General features: G+C 37.2%; 2 protein-coding genes across 3 annotated transcripts; both read right to left on the minus strand.

The window, feature by feature from the left end:
• Positions 1–3,440: 3,440 nt before the first annotated feature.
• Positions 3,441–5,161, minus strand: LOC149021396 (NAD(P)-linked oxidoreductase superfamily protein). Of its 2 annotated transcripts, none has more exons than XM_089147111.1 (6): positions 4,801–5,161; positions 4,625–4,675; positions 4,434–4,507; positions 4,246–4,333; positions 3,935–4,141; positions 3,441–3,845 (listed from the first exon to the last, which is right to left on the minus strand). In XM_089147111.1, the coding sequence occupies exons 1-6, from the start codon at positions 4,942–4,944 to the stop codon at positions 3,441–3,443; spliced, it is 969 nt and encodes a 322-aa protein (XP_089003237.1). In that variant the 5' UTR covers positions 4,945–5,161. The 2 variants fall into 2 exon arrangements, with proteins under 2 accessions (XP_089003237.1, XP_089003236.1); XM_089147110.1 differs by having other exon boundaries at positions 4,246–4,354; positions 4,392–4,507.
• A 969-nt stretch (positions 5,162–6,130) lies between these two features.
• LOC149021397 (biotin/lipoyl attachment domain-containing protein) lies at positions 6,131–18,137 on the minus strand. Its single transcript, XM_089149633.1, has 9 exons — positions 17,931–18,137; positions 16,497–16,697; positions 14,220–14,299; positions 11,476–11,529; positions 8,983–9,243; positions 8,827–8,889; positions 7,464–7,532; positions 7,332–7,377; positions 6,131–6,533 (listed from the first exon to the last, which is right to left on the minus strand). Exons 1-9 carry the CDS (start codon positions 17,962–17,964, stop codon positions 6,466–6,468), a joined length of 876 nt encoding a protein of 291 aa, XP_089005759.1. The 5' UTR covers positions 17,965–18,137; the 3' UTR covers positions 6,131–6,465.
• Positions 18,138–19,334: the final 1,197 nt, after the last annotated feature.

Here is a 19,334-nt window from a genome sequence, read left to right on the forward strand (position 1 = left end):
TTACAATTTCAAATCTTGCAACTTCAGATGCATTTAACAATATTTGTGGTGCAAAGCTAGCAACCACTATATACAATAAATAAAACCACAATCGTTAAAGCAACATAATATCTTATTATTTGATTGATTCTTAGATTCAATAAAACACATACCTTTTTATCATGATGCACTTACATTTCAAGATGGACAAGGTAAATTCCATTGTTTACAAAAACGTGCAAGGAGGTCAATCATTCTTTTCACTTTGGAATAGAAAACATAATGATACATAGTCTGCTGTCTTTCTTCTCAAAACGCAATACTTCGAGATGATTCGTTCTTCGAGCGGAATCGTGCTGATAACGTGTTATAAAATAAAGAGAAAATATATTAGATACAAAGAAGAAAGACAAGATGAGTTCAATCAGAACTAATTCATTCAGTTGAGTGCATTACATATTTATAGTAGAAGGATCATCTACTCTGATATGGAAATACAATATATGATTCTTGCACACAATAAGATATTCTTGATATGGAAAGATAGATTGCCGCCCAAGATAGAAGGTGCATAGAATGGAAATATTGACTGCCAATATTGTGTAATGAGATGGTTGTGATCTTCACCAATATTGCATCATGAGGTAATTGAGATCTTCAATTGGAAGTACAATCTCTTTGGGGTAATGGACATCCATAATAAATATTATTTATAACACAAATAAAGAAAGAACCCCATAATAAAAAAAAAAATTATTGAAAAATTCAAAAAAACCCAAAAAAAAAAAACACCCCCTTAACAAAAAAAACCCCAAAAAAAAAAAAAAAAAAAAAAAAAAAAAGAGAAAGAAAAAAAAAAAAAAACACAATCATGTGAACATTTCTTAGAACCACAAAAAGTAATTTGGGAAAAGAATTGCATCCAAAATGTATTGCCGTAGAGAATCTCACCATTACAGAGGAGATGCAGAGAATAAGTTTGATGAACCAAGAAACTCACTTACAAAGAAGAAAAATGCAGACTGAAGTGACAATCAGTCGACTCTAAATACTGACAATACTCAGAAGACTAAACCTCATCCCATCGAATCCTTCAAGCTTTCTATTCTATCGAATTACATTAACAAGAAGGATGACAAAAGAACACCACCAAAAACCTAGGAAGAAAATTTTCCTGGTAATCTTCTTTCGCCCTTTCCCTTAATTTAATTTGGGTTTGAAATTTAATTCATGAATTAATCCTATCCTGATCATCATCTTTAGCTCTTTTTCTAAATTTAATTCAAGGTTTGTTCCATGGCTTGAAATTCAATCCAAGCTATAATAAAAAAACTTCGATCTTCTTCTTTCATTATTCTCTGTGAGCTCAACAATAATTTGAATTTGAATTCGAATTCGAATTCATCAAGAGTTCTACTTCAAGAAAACTATTTTTTTGGGTAACCAAGCATTTATTCAAAGCAGGGGGAGAGATGTACATAAGTCCATCAACCACTGAGAGGAACACGGTCAAATTGTCGCACTCGAAACCGACAAAGCCCTCTGGGCTAAGAAATTTGCCACACCATAGGAACTTTGAAGCTATTACAGTGATATCCTGAACAATTGGTAAGACATGATATGGGATTGGGGACAACATGCCCTTAAAATACTTAACCAATTGTTGACAATCTGATTCGGCATTAACGAAATGTCACTGCTTCAGCTTCCAAAACTGAGTTGAAGAGCATAGGTATTGATTTTGCTAATATTGGTGAACCAAGATGATCTCAGATGATTATGCCCACTGCTCCATCCTTAGTTTTCTCCTTCCAAGCTGTATTAACATTAATTTTAAGGTAAATATCATTTATCTCCCCTCTTAGCTCTGGACAAATAGCACTTACACCCCCCTCTTAGTTGGATAATCACTTGCCTCACCTCTTATCTAGCAAATATATCAAACACCTCCCCTCTGTTAACTTTTTCGGTTAAATTTAACTTTTACCGTTAAATATTTTTCTAAAACCCTATACTATCCTTGTCTTAAAAAGTTTTTTATTTTAAACCCTAAATTACTATAATCACCCTAGCTGTTAAAATACTAAATTACCTTCAATTAAAATAATTATTAAAAACCAAAACACCATAGTTTAAACCCAAATTATCTTTAATTATTAAAAGCACAACATATATATATTTTTTAAAATTATCAAACAAATAAAAAAACCAAAATAGTAGACGTTTAATTTTATCAATATACCCTTTTTTTTCTTAATTGCATTTTTTTATTTTATTTGATAGTAGTACGTGATGTTTTAATTGTTTGATAAAAAAAAAAAAAAAGTATGTTGGGCTTTTAATAATTAAAGATAATTTAAATTTTAATTATGGTGTTTTAGTTTTTAATAATTGTTTTAATTAAGGGTAATTTAGTATTTTTAGGGTGATTACGGTAATTTAAGGTTTAAAATAAAAAATATTTTAAGCGAAGGGTAGTTTAGTGTTTTAGAAAAATATTTAACAAGGTAAAATTAAATTTAACTGAGAAAGTTAACAGAGGGAGGTGTTTGATATATTTGCTAGGTAAGAAGGGAGGTAAGTGATATTATCCAACTAAAAGGGGGTGTAAGTGCTATTTGTCCAGCTAAGATGGGAGGTAAGTGATATTTACCCTTAATTTTAACATATGGATGGGAGGGAGGAGACCAAATTTCAGAGATGTTAGTTGTAGGGGCTGAGCTCACTTGTTCACCCATCGGTTTCCTTTGGTTAATCCAGAATTCCTGATGTGCCCATCGCCCTCCTCTATTTAGATTTATCCATAAATTCATCCAATTTGCCATTGTGGTACAATTGAGATGTGAAGTTCTTAGGTTTATGGGACTGCCGAACCATACTTTCCGGTTGGCCAAAACATAGATGATCGACTCTTGTTCTTTCCTAGTCCATCAGGATTTCTACTGGATCTCCTTTGGGTTCCCAGTATGGCAGGTTATTCATTGGTAGAATCCAAATTCATGGGCTCAGAGTATGGATCATGAGCTTTAATTCGGATAGTCTACGACATGGATCATGGACTTTAATTCGGATAATCTACAGCTTCTTCCGGTTGAAACTTCGGGTACTTGGACCTGCAATACGGATCCCAAGTTAGAATTATTGGGAGTTGTTGCAGTATGTAGCTCCATGAACACCTAAATCAGTGAGACCACAATAATCCACCATCTCTTGAAATTGTCTAAACTTATAAACTTCACTCTATCTCATTTCCTTATTCATTCCCACTTCATAAAAGGCATGTAGCTTATGAAACAATTAGAGACAACAAACTATATAAGGAGATCATCTGTTTCAACTTAGTCCAGAAAGATACACAAGATACATAAGTATTACTTACTCGAAGTACATGTACAAGAGGAAACTTATATATACCACACACATTTGCTACGTAACATAAAATACATACAATAAGTGTAACACTAATCTTCATGGTCCCAAATGTCAGCCACGCTCTTGAATGGTCCCTCGTTCTTGTTCACAAAGAGCTCTTCCCCAGACAAAACTCGCTCCTGTTCACGAATGCTACTTAATTGCTTGAAATCCTCTTCAGGGATTTCCCACCCAAAAACCTGTGTGTTCTCCTTGAGCCTTTCACGGTTGGTAGATCTGGGGATGACACTGGTGCCTCTCTGAATAGCCCATCTGACCAACACCTGACCTGGAGTCTTATTCAGCTTCTTTGCAACTCTATCCACAATTGGATGGTGGATGAGATCTCTTCCTCCTTCTGAAGATCCCAATGGAGAATAAGCTGTCACATGAATCCCTTCGTTTTTGCAAGTGTCCAGCATTTTATCGTTCCTCCATCCAGGATGCATTTCCATCTAATGAAATTAAACAATGTTTGTTAGTTCTGAACTAAGATATATAATCCCTTTATGATTCTTATTTGGATAGATTAATAATTAGTTACCTGGCAGACGGAGGGCATTATTGAAGCTAACCCAACTAGCTTATGAAGCTTCTTCAGTGTGAAGTTGCTAATGCCAATGTCCCTGACAAGATTATCACTCACCAGTTTCTCCATTTCTGTCCAAACCCCCTCCATATCAAACTCCAGTATATCCTCTCGCCTTGGAGGTCTCTGTGCTCCATCTCTAAGATGAAATGGCCAATGAATCTACAAATTACATGTAGATATGTATGATGTATCCAAATTAAACCATATCAAACTTCTCAGCTTCATCTGATTTTGCATGGTTCATAATTAGAAAGGTTAATTACCAAATAAAGATCAAGATAATCAAGCTGCAATTCTTTTAGAGTATTAATCAGTGCAGGTCTAACTCTCTCAGGTGATAAGTCAGTGCACCTGTAAGTAAGAACAGCTCCTCAGGGTGTATGTTATGAATATACACAAAAGAACTGGGAAAAAAAATGAAGAAAGTGGGTGAGATTGAAGGCAATAATACCAAAGCTTAGAGGTGATGAAGAGGTTATTTCTTTCCACGCCAGCATGCATGGCTGCCTTAAGAGCTTGTCCGACCTTCAAATTCAACTTATAAACAAGTTATATATAAACAAGGGAAGGAAGGAAGGAAGGAATTCAATTAGTGGGTTCATTTGGGTGATCATCGATCTGTGTGAGATAATTATTACTTACATCTTGTTGAACTCCATACTCCCAAGCCGTATCTACAAGCCTATAACCATCCTGAAAAAATTACATATGTATATAGAGATTATCGTATATAGAAGAAGAAAACGATGATCAAGTGTCAATTAATTACATAGAGTTTTGAAGGGTGAAGGGAAAGTAGATGAATTATTAATTATTACCTCAACGATGGCGGTGAAGACAGATTCGTGGACCCGGGAACCAGACCTCCATGTTCCCAGCCCCAGGGCTGGGATGGTGTGGCCGCTCAACAGCCTGAACGACTCTATCTTCTCTCCATATGGTGTGAACGTCGCCTGCGCCATCAATTGTCTTTCTTTCTAGCTTCTAGTTTTTAACAGTGAAGGAAGAACTGAACTGAACCGAACTGAAGCGCTTGTCACTCACCCTTACCTCGTCAGAGTCTTAATAAGAAGAACAGAAGCTCTTCGCGTAATAAGCCGCTCTCAGAAATGGAAATGGATTATCATCGTGGAGAGATGTGACACGTGGCTGACACGTGTACAACATGCATGGGCGTTGTCACAAGACTCACAACTACTATTTGTCCGGTCTCCAGAGAATTCTGTGATCATCATTATGTAATTCCTCTACTCCGTTGAGCTGTAGCACTGTGGTGCCGAAGATCAAGATCAAATTTCGAACGTTCATTTGTTTTTTTACAACACCAAAATGGAAGGTCGAGATTTGATCTCGACCATCGGCAGCACATGTTCCGCAGTATTGAAGTTTAAGCTGTCGTGGTTCTCATAAACTTTCCTTCCGTCCCCTATACCATCGTACACGTATTGACAACATGCCACCTGTGATTACTTACTTGTGAATTGGATTTTGTTTCGGTTAATGTACAACACTGAATTTCCTACGGTTCAGATCTCAAGGGGTGGTCAAGATCCATCTATTTTGTTTTTTCTATTTTATTTAATGCACAACACTTTCCTCTTGGAGGGAATGGAAGATGAAAGTTAAAAGAAATCAAATTTTCTCTTTTTAATATTGTTGAATGTTGTGTATAAGAAAACAATAAAGGAAAACCTAAATGGTAACCTTAAAAGATAGCACTGAGATGAGACCCACCACAACAAGCACTGAGATCATAAAGATAAAGATCTTCACCGAGACTACTGACACTACAATCCAGATTATGATTCTTCTTTCACCTCTTCGGTTTCTTCATAGGACATGAAGAAATCGAATGAATGCAAGACTTTGGGGTCAAATTTAGCGAACCGGTTTGGTTTGGCTTTTTTTATTCAAAACAGTTCTCAATCCAAGTCGACTTTAGCTTATCTAAACGACTAAAACATTGAATCATTGCTACCTGGTGCAATCTCAAGGCTGCACAACATGAGCCGCGGGCACCACGAAGGCCGCAAAAAAAAAAAAACTTTGGGGCAAAAAAAAACAACCAAAAAAAAAGGGGGGAAAAAACCACAAACCAACCGAAAAAAACAATGAGATGCTAAACATTGACATTTATCAAATTATCAACTCAGACCAAGCACCGGATATTTGGGCTCTCTCAAGGAAAACTAAAATTCTTTACCTTGACGTTCTTTAAAATTTTCAATATGAATAATCCAACTGCATCCAAGCTAAACAACAAAATGTAAAAAGGTACTAGTCCTCATCATCTATTATGATATAGCATCTCCCCCTAAAATACTTCACCGACACATGATCAACAGCACGTAAAGCAATCACCTACATTTTTGTTTGGTGATTGTCTAATGAATTGAAGAAAGTTACAACAATAGACCACTATGGAAGCCAATGCAATTGTCAAGAAGGGCAAAAGAGGAGTAAGAATTCAGGACGATAACCGCTCAATTAATATTGATATCATGGAATGAAGGCAGAACAGCAACAAGAGGATCTCCATAACCAACTGCTTCTGCAAATTGTAGTTTAAGAAGACAATTAGTAGTTGCCCTGTCGTCTACCATGGATTAGACATACAAAGTTATAACAATGGTAAAATAAATAAATAAATAAATTAAGGGAGGGTAATAGGCAAGAGTCACCCATATGTCTAACCCAGGAGGGAATAATGAGGGCACTAGATGGGGTATCATGCAGGAGAGGGCAAAAGTAGCAATTCAAAGAAGAATATAGAGAGAACCAGCAGAATGCCCCAGCCTTTTCCAAGATTTAATCGATGTATTAAGGTCTGTTACAAGGTCAGTGTCGAAGTGCGGATAATGAAAACAAAATTTCTATTTTATTAGTATTTTTAATTCATTTCCCTTCCCTTCACCTCCGAACAGAAGGAGCCCTAGCATTTTAAGTTGCTAAAGCAACTAGATGTGCAAGGCATGTTCAAAGGATTAGAAAAGGAAAAACCTGATTGGATTATCATAAGGGCTTGGGACAACTTCCACCAAGTTTAAAGACGTTTAGTTTTGGAATATATCCCATATGCCATAGGGCTTTGGGGACAACTTTCACCAAGCTTAAAGACGTTTAGTTTTTGAATATATCCCATATGTGCCATATGGGATCAGAGTGGGTCAATCCAGTTCCCTCTTACTCCAGTAATACTCTCTTTTTACCCAATTGTAATGCATATCGAGATTGTATTTATGGCTAGTAGGAACCAGGCACAAACCACCCTGTACAACAGGGTAGATGAAGGACAAAGCATTAACATGGTACAAGTATATGAGAATTGAGATGTCACTAGAAATCTTACCACCATCAACGTATAGGAGCTTCAGAACCTCTCCAGCAACATCAGACTGCACCAAGAATTATGACCAAATAGTAAGAAACACAGCTCTTGATAGAACTACCACTAAAGCACAAAAGAAATAAGTGGCCTAACCTTCACTGGGAGTTCGGTGCCAAACTGATCCAGAAAACCTATTGTCTGCCCTTCTTTGATTACATCACCCTGTTTGATCCAATTGTAACCATTACAATCTCAGTTCAAGTTGCCAATTACACAAAAAAGCTAAAGAATAGCAGTAAAATCACTAATAAATCTTAGGTGTCCAGGGAAATAATTGGATGGATGCTATACTCTGCCTATACTACTGTATCACCAAACAAATAGCAGCTCAGGGATGGGGCCAGCTTTCAAGAGATCTCAGATGTCAAGAGTTAAACCAGGTTGGCATCACATAAATTAGCAGATCTAATCTGCATGGCATTTATTGTATTTCAATCTGAAACTGGAGGTCTGCACTTTCAGCAGAGAAGGCCTTCCCAACTCCCAGCCCAAGCTGAAGTGAGCTGATCGAGTTCCAAGTTCCAACAGCTTCACCCACAAAAAGATCAACAAGTACCCCCAGTAGAGCAAACAAGGGAAAACAACATTAAGAGAAGAAAAAATAAGGCAAGGGAAAGAAAACAAAGAGAAGAATAATGAATGAGTTGGTAGACAAAAGGGAGGACCTAATAAGAGCCAGGGAAGAAGAGAACCAACACAACTCTACAGAAGTAAGAGGTGAACCAAGGATCAAAACAATTTATTCTGCAAATGAAGGGTTACATGTATACAGAAAAAGAAAATTAATTTCTTAATCAAACTCAAACTGGAACATAATTTTTTTTACAACCATATAACTAAACATATCCACAATCTCTTGTGCATATCCAACTTCCCTAACATAATAACACAGAAAAAAAACTCCCAAATCCATAAAATCAAGTGACTGCATCCGGACATTTCTGGTTAAGTTGCTTTACCACTTGTTCATAGCTATCTGATTTAAGGAAATGCAAGTGAAGATAAATAAAGGCATAGACGAGCTCTAGCCAAGTCTTGTCATTCTACAGACATTTTCCAAATGATCTGCCTTCCATAGTAATCCAAACTACAACATTTGATCAATGGGGTATGTCAGGCTGTGTTGCTTTACTATTAATTCAAGTTATCTCATTGCAATGCCCTATTTGGTTTTAACATCCTGAAATTTTAGCACCAAGCCTGACTGTGATATCTACTTTCAGTAACAGTTTGCTCTTCTACAGGGGAAAAAACTGGTTTGGTGCAACTCCTTGAAGGAAGAAAAGATGTAGGTTACTCAGGCAGGACAAGAATATCCCTCTCAATCTGATCCTGGCCATGGACTCAGCAGGCAATAGCAGTTCAAAATAGAACTTTTCTTAACACTCAATAGTAAAAATTTTAAGAAATAAACAAAAATGATAACTTAAGAAAATAAATTAAAATATTGAGTCACCTCTTTACAAATAGGAGGTTGCCTCTTTCCTTTCACTGTCCTTCCCCTTCGGAATTTGCCAACCTAATGTGGATGGAATTCACAAGGTTCAGAAAATAATAATGTGATTTCAGAACAGACGAGGAAAAATACAGAGTCGCCATGAGTAAATCATACCGTGGGAGATGCTACCAAAACATATCCATTTGATCCTGAAGCCTCCAAAGCTGCTAATTTTGATGACTTCTCCAAGGAAACATATTTAAATGGGCTAGTAGTTTCAGGAGATGATTTTGGTGGTGAAGATGATGTAGCAACGGAAGCTGATTCAACCATTGGTTCACTGGGGACTGGAGGTGGGGCTGAAGGTGAAGTGACAACTGATGAAGCTTTTGTTGCCTCAATGTTTCGCTTCAGATGCAGTTCAAAATCCCCTACCTGTTCAAATGTATGATATAAATGTGAGACTCAAGAATCTAAGGAGCTATCTATGCTGATGAAATAAATGCATAAGCTGACATGGTAGGGAAAAAGAGAAAATACGAAGTTTACTTCACTAGTAGCTTACTTGCACCAATGAAACCAACACAAAACATCTGAGAGAAAGCACCAAATGCAGCATAATGCTCAGCTTGTTATGTTACAGAGTTTACTATGGTTTTTTTTTTTTTTTTTTTTTGGGGGGGGGGGGGGATACAAAGAGAATTGGTAAAAAAGGAAAGAAATTACAAAGTTTACTTCACTAGTCATTTATTTGCACTGAGGCAACCAACAGAAAAAAAATATACATATGAGAGAAAGCACCAAATGCAGTATCAGGCTCTTTTTGTTTCACATGGAAACTATTTTCAAGGAATTATATGATCAAATTTCCAATCAATTTTCTGGATTTTTTCCCCCTGAGAGCACACCCTTGGTGAAATTACAATCTAGTGATTGAGTGAGAGAACAGTATTGTGGACTTGAACCTGTGGTGGGTGTTTCTCCTGAGGTGGTAAGAGATTTGATAGTGGAACTCCATACCAGCAAGGTCTTCGGGAGTAGACATAGGACAGGCTGTCAGACCACAATAAATTTTTGTGTGTTGTCAGCATTTCTCCCTTCATCTCCATTACTTGTTTTACTGCGTGAAGATTTGGCAATCCTACATAGCTCAGTGACCCCACGGACTTGATTCTTTGTCCACTAGATCCAATATGATTCATTTCAATTCAAGACTCGATGGAAAAGGGTAACCACCAGTACTAGCAGTAGAGAATATACCTCACCAAGTCCTCCATATACAAATCACACCGGAAGAGAGAAGTTAATGTGCCGAGCGTTGGAAGTGAAGGGAAGGGAAGGAAAATGCAACTAAAACAAAGATGGAGTTTAAACTTTAAACTATACTAACCCAATAATTATTCAACACTTTAATTACCTCCAAATAGAAATTGGCAAAATAATCCTAGGACAAGTGGGGAACAACGTGTTCAGTCAACGGAACCACGACATGGACAACAACTCTTCCTCAGGTAGCACTTGGGTATGAACCACATGAAACTTAAGGGCGCTTAAAACTCCATTTCCAACAGACAATCACCATTTGACCACTGTTCTGAGCCTAGTTTTTCTTTCCACAAAAAGATTGTGATTATTTGAATGAAAAGGTGCTCACTTGATAGCTGTCTTACATTTCGTAGAGGTCCAAGACTGATTTAACTTTATTGCTACTATCCTCAGAATTAAGATGAAGCAAGTCAAAGAGAAAGAAATGTTCGCAGAGGATGGGAAGTAAGTGCATTCTTTGCAAGAAACATTGACTCATAGAAGACCTTCAAGATGCCATGCTGAAACTTAGTATTCCTCCTAAGAAGATCAACATTTTTAAATAAGGAGTTTAGAAAGGGATAATCATATTTTTCAAAATTTTGGAATGGCATCAAACTGATAGAAGGGCCCCCAAAACCTTAGGGAAAACAATCAAAATTTAATCTGATATGAGGTACTGATCATATTTACCAATTAGAATTTCGAAGTGCCATCCAAACAAGAACAGATACCAAAGCCTACAGAAATAACAGGTTTACCAGCTAGACGGAAACAAAACAGTTAATTAATGTGCACTTAAAAAATGAGATATGCCTAAAGCCATCATTGATACCAGTGAGTTTTTTTCCACAATAAGGGGACCCTAACTATTTGATACATTACCAACAGGGTCTGCCTTGAAGTCATCCACAGAGGCCTCCATATTTTATTCCAACCAGACGCACCAGATAATGGCAGCACAAATAAAAAAAAACAACATACCCATTCAACTCTCGCCTCCAGATCACTTACCCACCCAATTGTTATAAGCTTTATAATATGCCGGGCCATTGCACACGAATCTGTACTGAGCATACAGGATCCAAGACCAATCTTTTTATGTACAAAATGGAAATGAATCGAGCCACAACAATGAAATGCCAACTCCCAACGTACCAGACAACTCATACATGAATAGTTGTTAATGCCCGCTGAATCCACTAATATATAAAGTTGAACAACTAGAATATACTATACATGTAAATCAGAAGCCCATTGCAAAATGATACAAAATTTTGCATGGTAAGATTCAAGATCCAGTTCAGCAACATTTTGCAGGTAGAAAACAAATTGGCTAGCAAACAGACATGAGAAACTCACCTTTAGCTTTAGTTCAGCAACATCAGTTTCATCACAGACTTCCAAAACCAAGGCCTGAAACAAACATAAGAATCAATTCCAAATCCAATGAGATGAGAATATAAAAACCAATGTTTAAATTATACATATATAAAGGTACTCTTTTTGTCAATGACTATCTGTGTTCTTTGCAGGGTTGGATAATCCAAGCATCTCTGTCAAGATAGAGCATTTTCCAGGATTGACAGTTCTTGGGGTACTTAACCGGGGAAGTTGAGAATTCCAAAAAAGAAGTCCAGGATCAACAGTTATTGTCATCCATTTTAGCCAATTATAACAAGAGGATTCTCTGATGGTTCATCCAAAATGGCACGTCGCTTGCATTAGTGTCAATGTGCTCTCAGAGCATTCTAAATTTATATGACACCTCTATTAATTTCCACGAACAACAATTCAGAGAAGAACAGGAAACAGAAAAGGAAGAAATAAATGGTTGAAGGAGAAACATAGAAAAGATTACAGTTGGAGGCTATGATGTTACAATGGCCATCTGATAAGATCTCACAAACAGCACAATGAAATTCCCAATGCAGAAAAAAAAGAGAAAAAATAGCAACATAACTGCATTACCTAGAGTCCAACATTCCCTTGTAGCAGCCCTGATGCCACACCAAAAACTGTCTTCTTCCTTGACTGCTCAAGTCTTCTCTCCCCAGTCCCCACCCAAATCAGCCTCCTGAAGACTCATAACTGCCCCTTTCCTTGCCCTCCACATGTCCCATTTATTCCTCTTATTATTTATTCTCTTTTATTGAAATACTTCAACTGCTGGCCTATCGACCAGCCCCCCCCCCCCCCCCGCCTGGATCCACAAGTATAAACTCATGTAACCAGTGGCCCATTACAGGAATCATCAACCACCACATGGAGAAAGCCAGCAAGATCTTATGGCAGAGGTGTATGTCCTTTAATATATAGGATTGATTTGCGCCAACTAATTCAATATTTTCGCTGTTTTGTAGTTGCAGGAGGGAGATGGTCACACCATTACAATGTTAGTGTAGTCATTAATGACCACATAGAGACCCAGCAAGACAGAAGGGCAGCTGCAGAGGTGTATTATATATCATTTCTATATAGGATTGTTTTGGTGGAACTGTTTCAGTATTTTCACTGGTTTGTAGATGCAGAAGAGGAAGGTGAAGAGCAGGTAAGTAGAAGGATCTGGAAAGGTGAAAAGGTGTAGATTTGACTGGATTTGCCATTTTAGTCAAAGGGAAAGAGAAAGGGGAAAAAGTGAATAGGGTTAGCCTGAGGGTTGTCCCCCTGATTGAAGCCCGACTTTTGCCAACATGATATGTATGATGCACCATTTGTGTGCTCTGCATATTTGTATATTATATGAAAATTTTATGTGGGAAATTCCAAAAAAAAAAATCATATATCTCTAATGCATGGACAACCTAACCAAGGGTCACTCTGCCAGTTGTCCCAAACTTCCAGACAGAAGTTTCAGTTGAGATGTGTTTCACACTCAAGGCTTCCCTCACATCACTGTCTTTATCCCCCTATCAAGACATTCAGAAAGGAGGGGGGGAAAAAGTCCCCAGGAAGTCTGCTTTTAATCAAGCCAATAACACCTACAATCAGATTGCTAGTAAATTATCCAATACTCAAGCAGGATGCAGAATGAGAGTCAGCTGATAAGCCACAAAAGAACTTAGAAACATTAATCTGCCAACTACTTATGCCAAATGAGATCAGCAAAAGTTAAAACACATCCAAGGGTTTTGCAGCTAGACAGAAAAAGCTTTGCTCCTTACTCAGAAATATTGCTAAGGTAAGACGAGGTTTCAGATGCAGAACCAAAGAGAATAGGGTGAATCATAATGCAGGACTTTTAAAGAGAACCACACTCCTCTAAGCCGCCTAGAATACAACATATGCACTGGCACAACAATTAAAGCCCATTGAGAGTCTGAGACTGCTGAAGAGAATGAGAATGCTACCAGGAGGATATGAATACCAAAAAGCTGTCTAATCAACAGGCCAACATGCGAGCAAATTTGCTGGTTCATGAGTGAGTTGAGGCCCCCAAGGCAAACATCCTATGTTGAGGACAATGTACCCCATTCTTTGGATTGATTCTTGTATCAAAGGTGTTCACCCCGCACCCTCTTCCATCCTTATGTTCCCCATTATTGAGCAAAAAAGGGATGTGGCAGCCTAGATGGATAAGGCCCCCAGTTTCCTTGGACATGTCTGGCACTGCAGCACCTTCACAACTACGGTCCACATTATTATTGATAAGGGAGCAGGAGTCAATCTAATACTCAATACACCTCAGAATTTAAAAGCTAATCAGCTTAATCTGAAATGGTAATAAAATCTGTCCAACACCATCGATGCCAGTTCTGAATTTTCCGACTTGCTGACTCTTGGTTGTCGTCGTGCATTTATGTATTTATTAACAATAATCAAATTTGGACATACTAGCAATGGTAATCAGGATTGAAGAACAATCAATTTAGTAAATTACACAACTCAATAGATTCTTTGAACTAACATAATAAACCTGCTGAAGAAAAATCAACTTACTACCGTTACGCACTTTAAACATATGATAGAAAAACTGGGATTTACTAAAAATAAAAAAGTCATGACTCAAAAAATAATTCATACATAAACTCAATATAGATACAACTCAATTATGCATCAGTCCATATAAATTGAGCCAGCTACATGATTTTAAAGAGTTAGCTCACCTCAAATCCATCAGGAAAAGTTGCAGCTTGCAGAAAATTCTTCTGTGATGATCCTTGCGAACTGCTATTTGAAGAATCCACTGTATTATCAGCCATCAAGTAAAATGATCAGGTTGCCCAGTCTTGATAAACCAATCCATTAAAGTTGGACATAATTTTGACCTAATCAGCAGGGTTCAAACAATATCTACAGGCCCCCAAATATGGTCCCACTAAACTAAATTAACCAGAAATATTGAATTTAAGGGTAATTAAATCATACACGGACTTAGTTTCTTGCTATGTTTTACTTAAACCCTTTTAGGTGGTTCGCATTACTCTTTAAAATTTCTTTCCTCATTTTACTTGGATCAAGCTTTAATTCCATAGTTGTCAATGTTTTGAGCAGATCCAGCAGTGGCCGCTTAGGTGGGCCTTGTTTGTCTTATTCTTGTCACCCTTTATTTATGCCTCTCCAACACCATGATTCACCTAGAAGCTGTGACACTAGGGTTCTGCATATAGCTGTTGAGGCAGACTAGGGGATCAAAGGTGTTGAAGCAGTGTTTATGCGACAGGGCACTTGCCCAGGTGTTCAGTATTTGACCCTATGTAATATAGCAATAATAATTTTGTACAATTATGCTTATATGCAACATACAAGTCATACCAATGCAATATGATATTATTGTGCTAGCATTCACCTAATATAAGAAAATCAACATATGATAAACAAAGCACAAAGCATATTATATAGCAAATTCATCAACAGACAAAGTGATAAACATACACAATCACAAAATCAAGGAGTGTTAACAAGGTGTATTTTTGCCTTAGACCCAAGAGAACAGCCTGGATGCCTAGGTGGTGCCTTGACAACTAAGGTAGCATGGCCCAACAAAATGATGGAGAAGAAAAAACAGGATCATAGCTATGGAGTTATTTTTTATAGAATACATAATTTATTGTGCCACATAGCTGGTAGACAATTTGTGTGGCACTTAGGAATATGAACAAATCTGGCATATCTATCCCTATTTAGGGGTTCCATGCAAAATAGCTGGAAACTCAAAAAGCAAACTATGATTTGCCATATCATGGAGCACGAAAGCCAGCTAGGGAGTTTACCGATCTACGGACCCACGAAAAATAAATACTCCCATGGTCGCAAACTAATTTTTTCTACCTATAAACTAATCACTTGTGTCATCCTCCTGGAGACTGGACCATCCCTTCGACAACCATTTAATGACTACAGCCAAGTCCCCCTCAATGACTAGATGGATCCACAGCTGAGATGAATTGATGTGGAGACCCTCAGCAACTGATTTAATTTCTACTCTGTAGTCCTCTTTATTCCTTTCCTTCTTTCTTTTTTTCTTCTTTTTCCTATTAAGTTCTAGTTACTAGTCATGGGACAAAGTCTTTCTGTGTTATCTTTAGGGGATGATTCTGTCTATTGTGTTACCTATAGCAACAGGAAAGCTCAATTCAGTCTCAGGCTTAAAAGCTTCATGAGTAAGCTACTTTCTAGATTTTGGAGTAAGGTATCGCTCTAAAAAAGAAAGGGCATAAATGGTGCACAAGGGTTCTGCTACTGTGGGGTCTAGGGAGCGTCATAATGTGCATAGCACTGACCCTATCCAGACTAAATATTATTAAAGAATGTGATTATATGCAATTTTCATGATAAACAAAATAAAGATTTGAAAAGCATTCAGCATCAAGTTATTTGATGGCCAAAGGTTTTTGGAAGTACAATCGAGGTTGTTCTTGACCTTTGCAAACTAGAGAAAGAAGGTCAGTACCCCACTCCCATAAAGGATAAACAGTAAGTAGTCAAAATTGATTCACACAAGATGACTACCATTTTCAACGTCTAAGTAACCGTATTCGCTCAAACACAAGTAACTTACATTTACGAAAGAAGTAGATCAAGCTTCCACTGTTTTAAGTTTTATTCTCCCCCTCTCATGAATAAAGAAGTACAAAAGAAAACCAAATGCTTGATTGTGCTTAACAGCCAATATAGTTCTCGTGACAGGAAAAAGAACCTTTGGGTTCTTTCTGTAGTATGTAATCATAATGAGAGTGCACACCAGGAATTTAATTTAATTTATTTTAAGCTGTTAAACACTTATCAGATGAACCACTTGATTTTACTGAAGGATAAACCCAATAAAGAAGATTATGAGGAGAGTATAACACGCATTTTATAAGTGATTTACAAATCCTCAGTACCTTTTACTTAATAAATGGAAAGCCTTATTCCCTGGCAGAGAATGGAAAGAATCTCACCTTTAGATGTTTCTAGTACTGGAGTATCTGAGGCCTGAACATACGGTACAACTGCAGCTTTTCTGTTTACTGAAGAAATGAGTCTTCCACCAAATGTCCAACCCTGGCTGAGTGCTGATTTATTTGGGCTAGCATTACAAATAGGAAGCCCACAAGGCCTATCCAATAAGGATTTTGCATGGGCAAAGTTACCCAAGGAACCTGGCATTCAACATTTTACATTGGAGAGTTGAGTATGGAGCAAACCTTTTTTCATCAAAATGTACTTGAAGTGTAAACCCATAAAAGTTAAACATATTGAGAAAAAGAAGCTGTTGAGATGAGATAATAATGTAAACTATGTGCATTTTGATGACAAAACTCACACGCTATTATAAGACCTAAAGCCTAGAAAGTTAGCATTTTCAAATGCCCTTTGAAGGGAAAATCTTCACTAAGTTGATGGAACGTAGCAGATAATATATGATTGCATCGAAGACAAAGTAGACCAAAGAAGCAATGGTAAACAACCCACATTTAACTGCCCTATGTCAACTAATACTGGGACTTAAGCATTTGAAAGCTAATAATATAACCTCCACAAGTGATTTACAAGCTGAAATTATTTAAATAAAATAGTATCTCCAGCTTTCCAATAACATGTCTCTCACAAGTTCAAAATAAAAAAGATGACGAAAATTAAGTGGACAAACCGAAGGGATCGTTTAAGATATGTCATTAACATCGAAGGCAAACACCTATTTACTAAATATGTATCAAAATCAAGGTATTAAAACCAAATTGGGACGTTATCTAACCCCTGCAAAGCTTTTTTAGTTTGAGTTAACTTTTCCTAATTTGGTTTTTATATAGAAGTCAACCGCTAATCCTCTTGCAGAGAAATTACCTACTTAGTCGATTTCTTTTAGGTTTGTTGGTTAAAAGAAAGCGAAAACGTTTCCTTAAACCTTCCGGGAGCTAAACAAAGAGACAATCCATTAAAAAAAGCCAATTACCAAACAACCTAAGTAACTTGTACTGACTGCCGAAGCAATCAGACAGAAGAACTAACAACATACGCATTCTCTCGAGTAAGAAGCGAGGCTTTTGCTTCGACGTCGTGCAAACAAGAAATAGAAACACCTGTTTCCCAATGCCTTCCAACAACAGTGAATTGAGCTGAGCTCAGGCATTTATTCTCTATTATACAGATTCAGAAAAGTTCAATAAATCGAGAAAGTAGAAGAGATCCGCTAGATCTCACCGCTACGATCTATTTCGCCACCATTTTGAATCATTTCAAACAATAAAAAGCCTCGGTGAACTTGAATTGAACTAGTAAAAACAATGAAATTGCCGAAGAAAAGAACATAAAAAAAAAAAAACTTTTGTTTAAGGATCATGAATGATCCAGAAAACTGGCAAAAGCGACAGAAACATACTGTAAAAACTTACCGTAGCAGGAATTGAGAGATGCTACAGACTCCATGGGAGATCGATTGCCAGAAACTAAAGAACAACTGCAAAGAGAATACAGAATTAATGTGGAGAAAGATAATCTGGCGAGATTGGTTGGGAAGAAGTTATGTATGATTAGAGTGTGGACTTCGATACTTCCGTCTTCTTCATAGGTTTCTCCGCCAGAGCCAAAGCGTATTCTTACGGTACGCCGGCGCGCACTGGATCTGTAAAGTACGGGCGTACAGTCGAGGACTGTACGCCGGTTGAGTAGGGTGACGACGACCCGTGAACCACCCGACCCGGCCACCCCCTACACCCGAGCTACATAATTAGTGTTACTCAAGCTTTCATTATAAATTACTAGGGCATCCACATAAAGAGTTCGACTTCCCTCCGAGACACCACCAATTAGGGGTGTCAACGGTGCGGTTTAGGACGGTTTCGGGCTGGGCCTAACGGTTTCGGGCTGAAAAACACCTAGCCCAAACACAGCCCATTAGCAAAATAACGGTTTCAGGCCGGTTTCGATTTGGTACGGTTTAGGTTCGGGCTAATTAACGGTTTGGATTAACGGTTTAGATTTTGGTTGACTAACGGTTTATGGTGTGTAAGAACAAAAACAAGAAGAAACAATTCAACGTCCTACAACAAAAGGGATAATTATATAGAAAGCAAAATTGTTATTGGTTAATTTCCATTAAAAAAACCCACCCATTCTATAGAAATTAAGAACCTATATATATTAAGTAGTAAAATGACTATTTGATTTTTGAATTTATGGTTGATTTTTTTTAATTGTCTATACCAACTACCTAATGGTAATATAATGATTCAAATACTATTTAATGTAAAATTACAAAACGGGTTGCGGTTCAGTTTCGTGTTGGTGCGGGCTCCACAACCCTCAGCTCAATTACGGCCCATTAAGGTTCGATTCGGGCTATAACGGGCCGGTGCGGTTTGATTTTAATGGTTCGGGCTATAAATGGACACCCCAATGAAGCCTTACCTATATTAATTATATAAAGTCTTTTGAAAATGTAGTGGAAATGTCTATCAACTAAACTGAAACCTCAAATACAAAATCAAATTACTAAATATTATCAAAAGTTGCTTAGGTGGCAACGGCAAATAACCAAACACAGCAATACCTCTTTCCCGATGGTATATATAATACTTCCACCCCCTAATATAAAGCTATCACTTAAAGATCATAAATAATTAACTAATTTATATATTTATGCATTTATAAATAAAAATTTTTGGTACAATATTAGAATATATTTTTCTTTTTGACATCTATAGATGCAGCATTGTTCCTTTTTCTTTCTTCATCTTATTCGAAGAAAAACATTTTTTTGTTACATCTTTTATCATATTTTGATGTGATTATCCATT

The sequence above is a fragment of the Hakea prostrata genome, chromosome 3 (genome assembly GCF_041222555.1).
Source record: "Hakea prostrata isolate BN-2017 chromosome 3, UWA_Hpros_2, whole genome shotgun sequence".
Taxonomy (NCBI): domain Eukaryota; kingdom Viridiplantae; phylum Streptophyta; class Magnoliopsida; order Proteales; family Proteaceae; genus Hakea; species Hakea prostrata.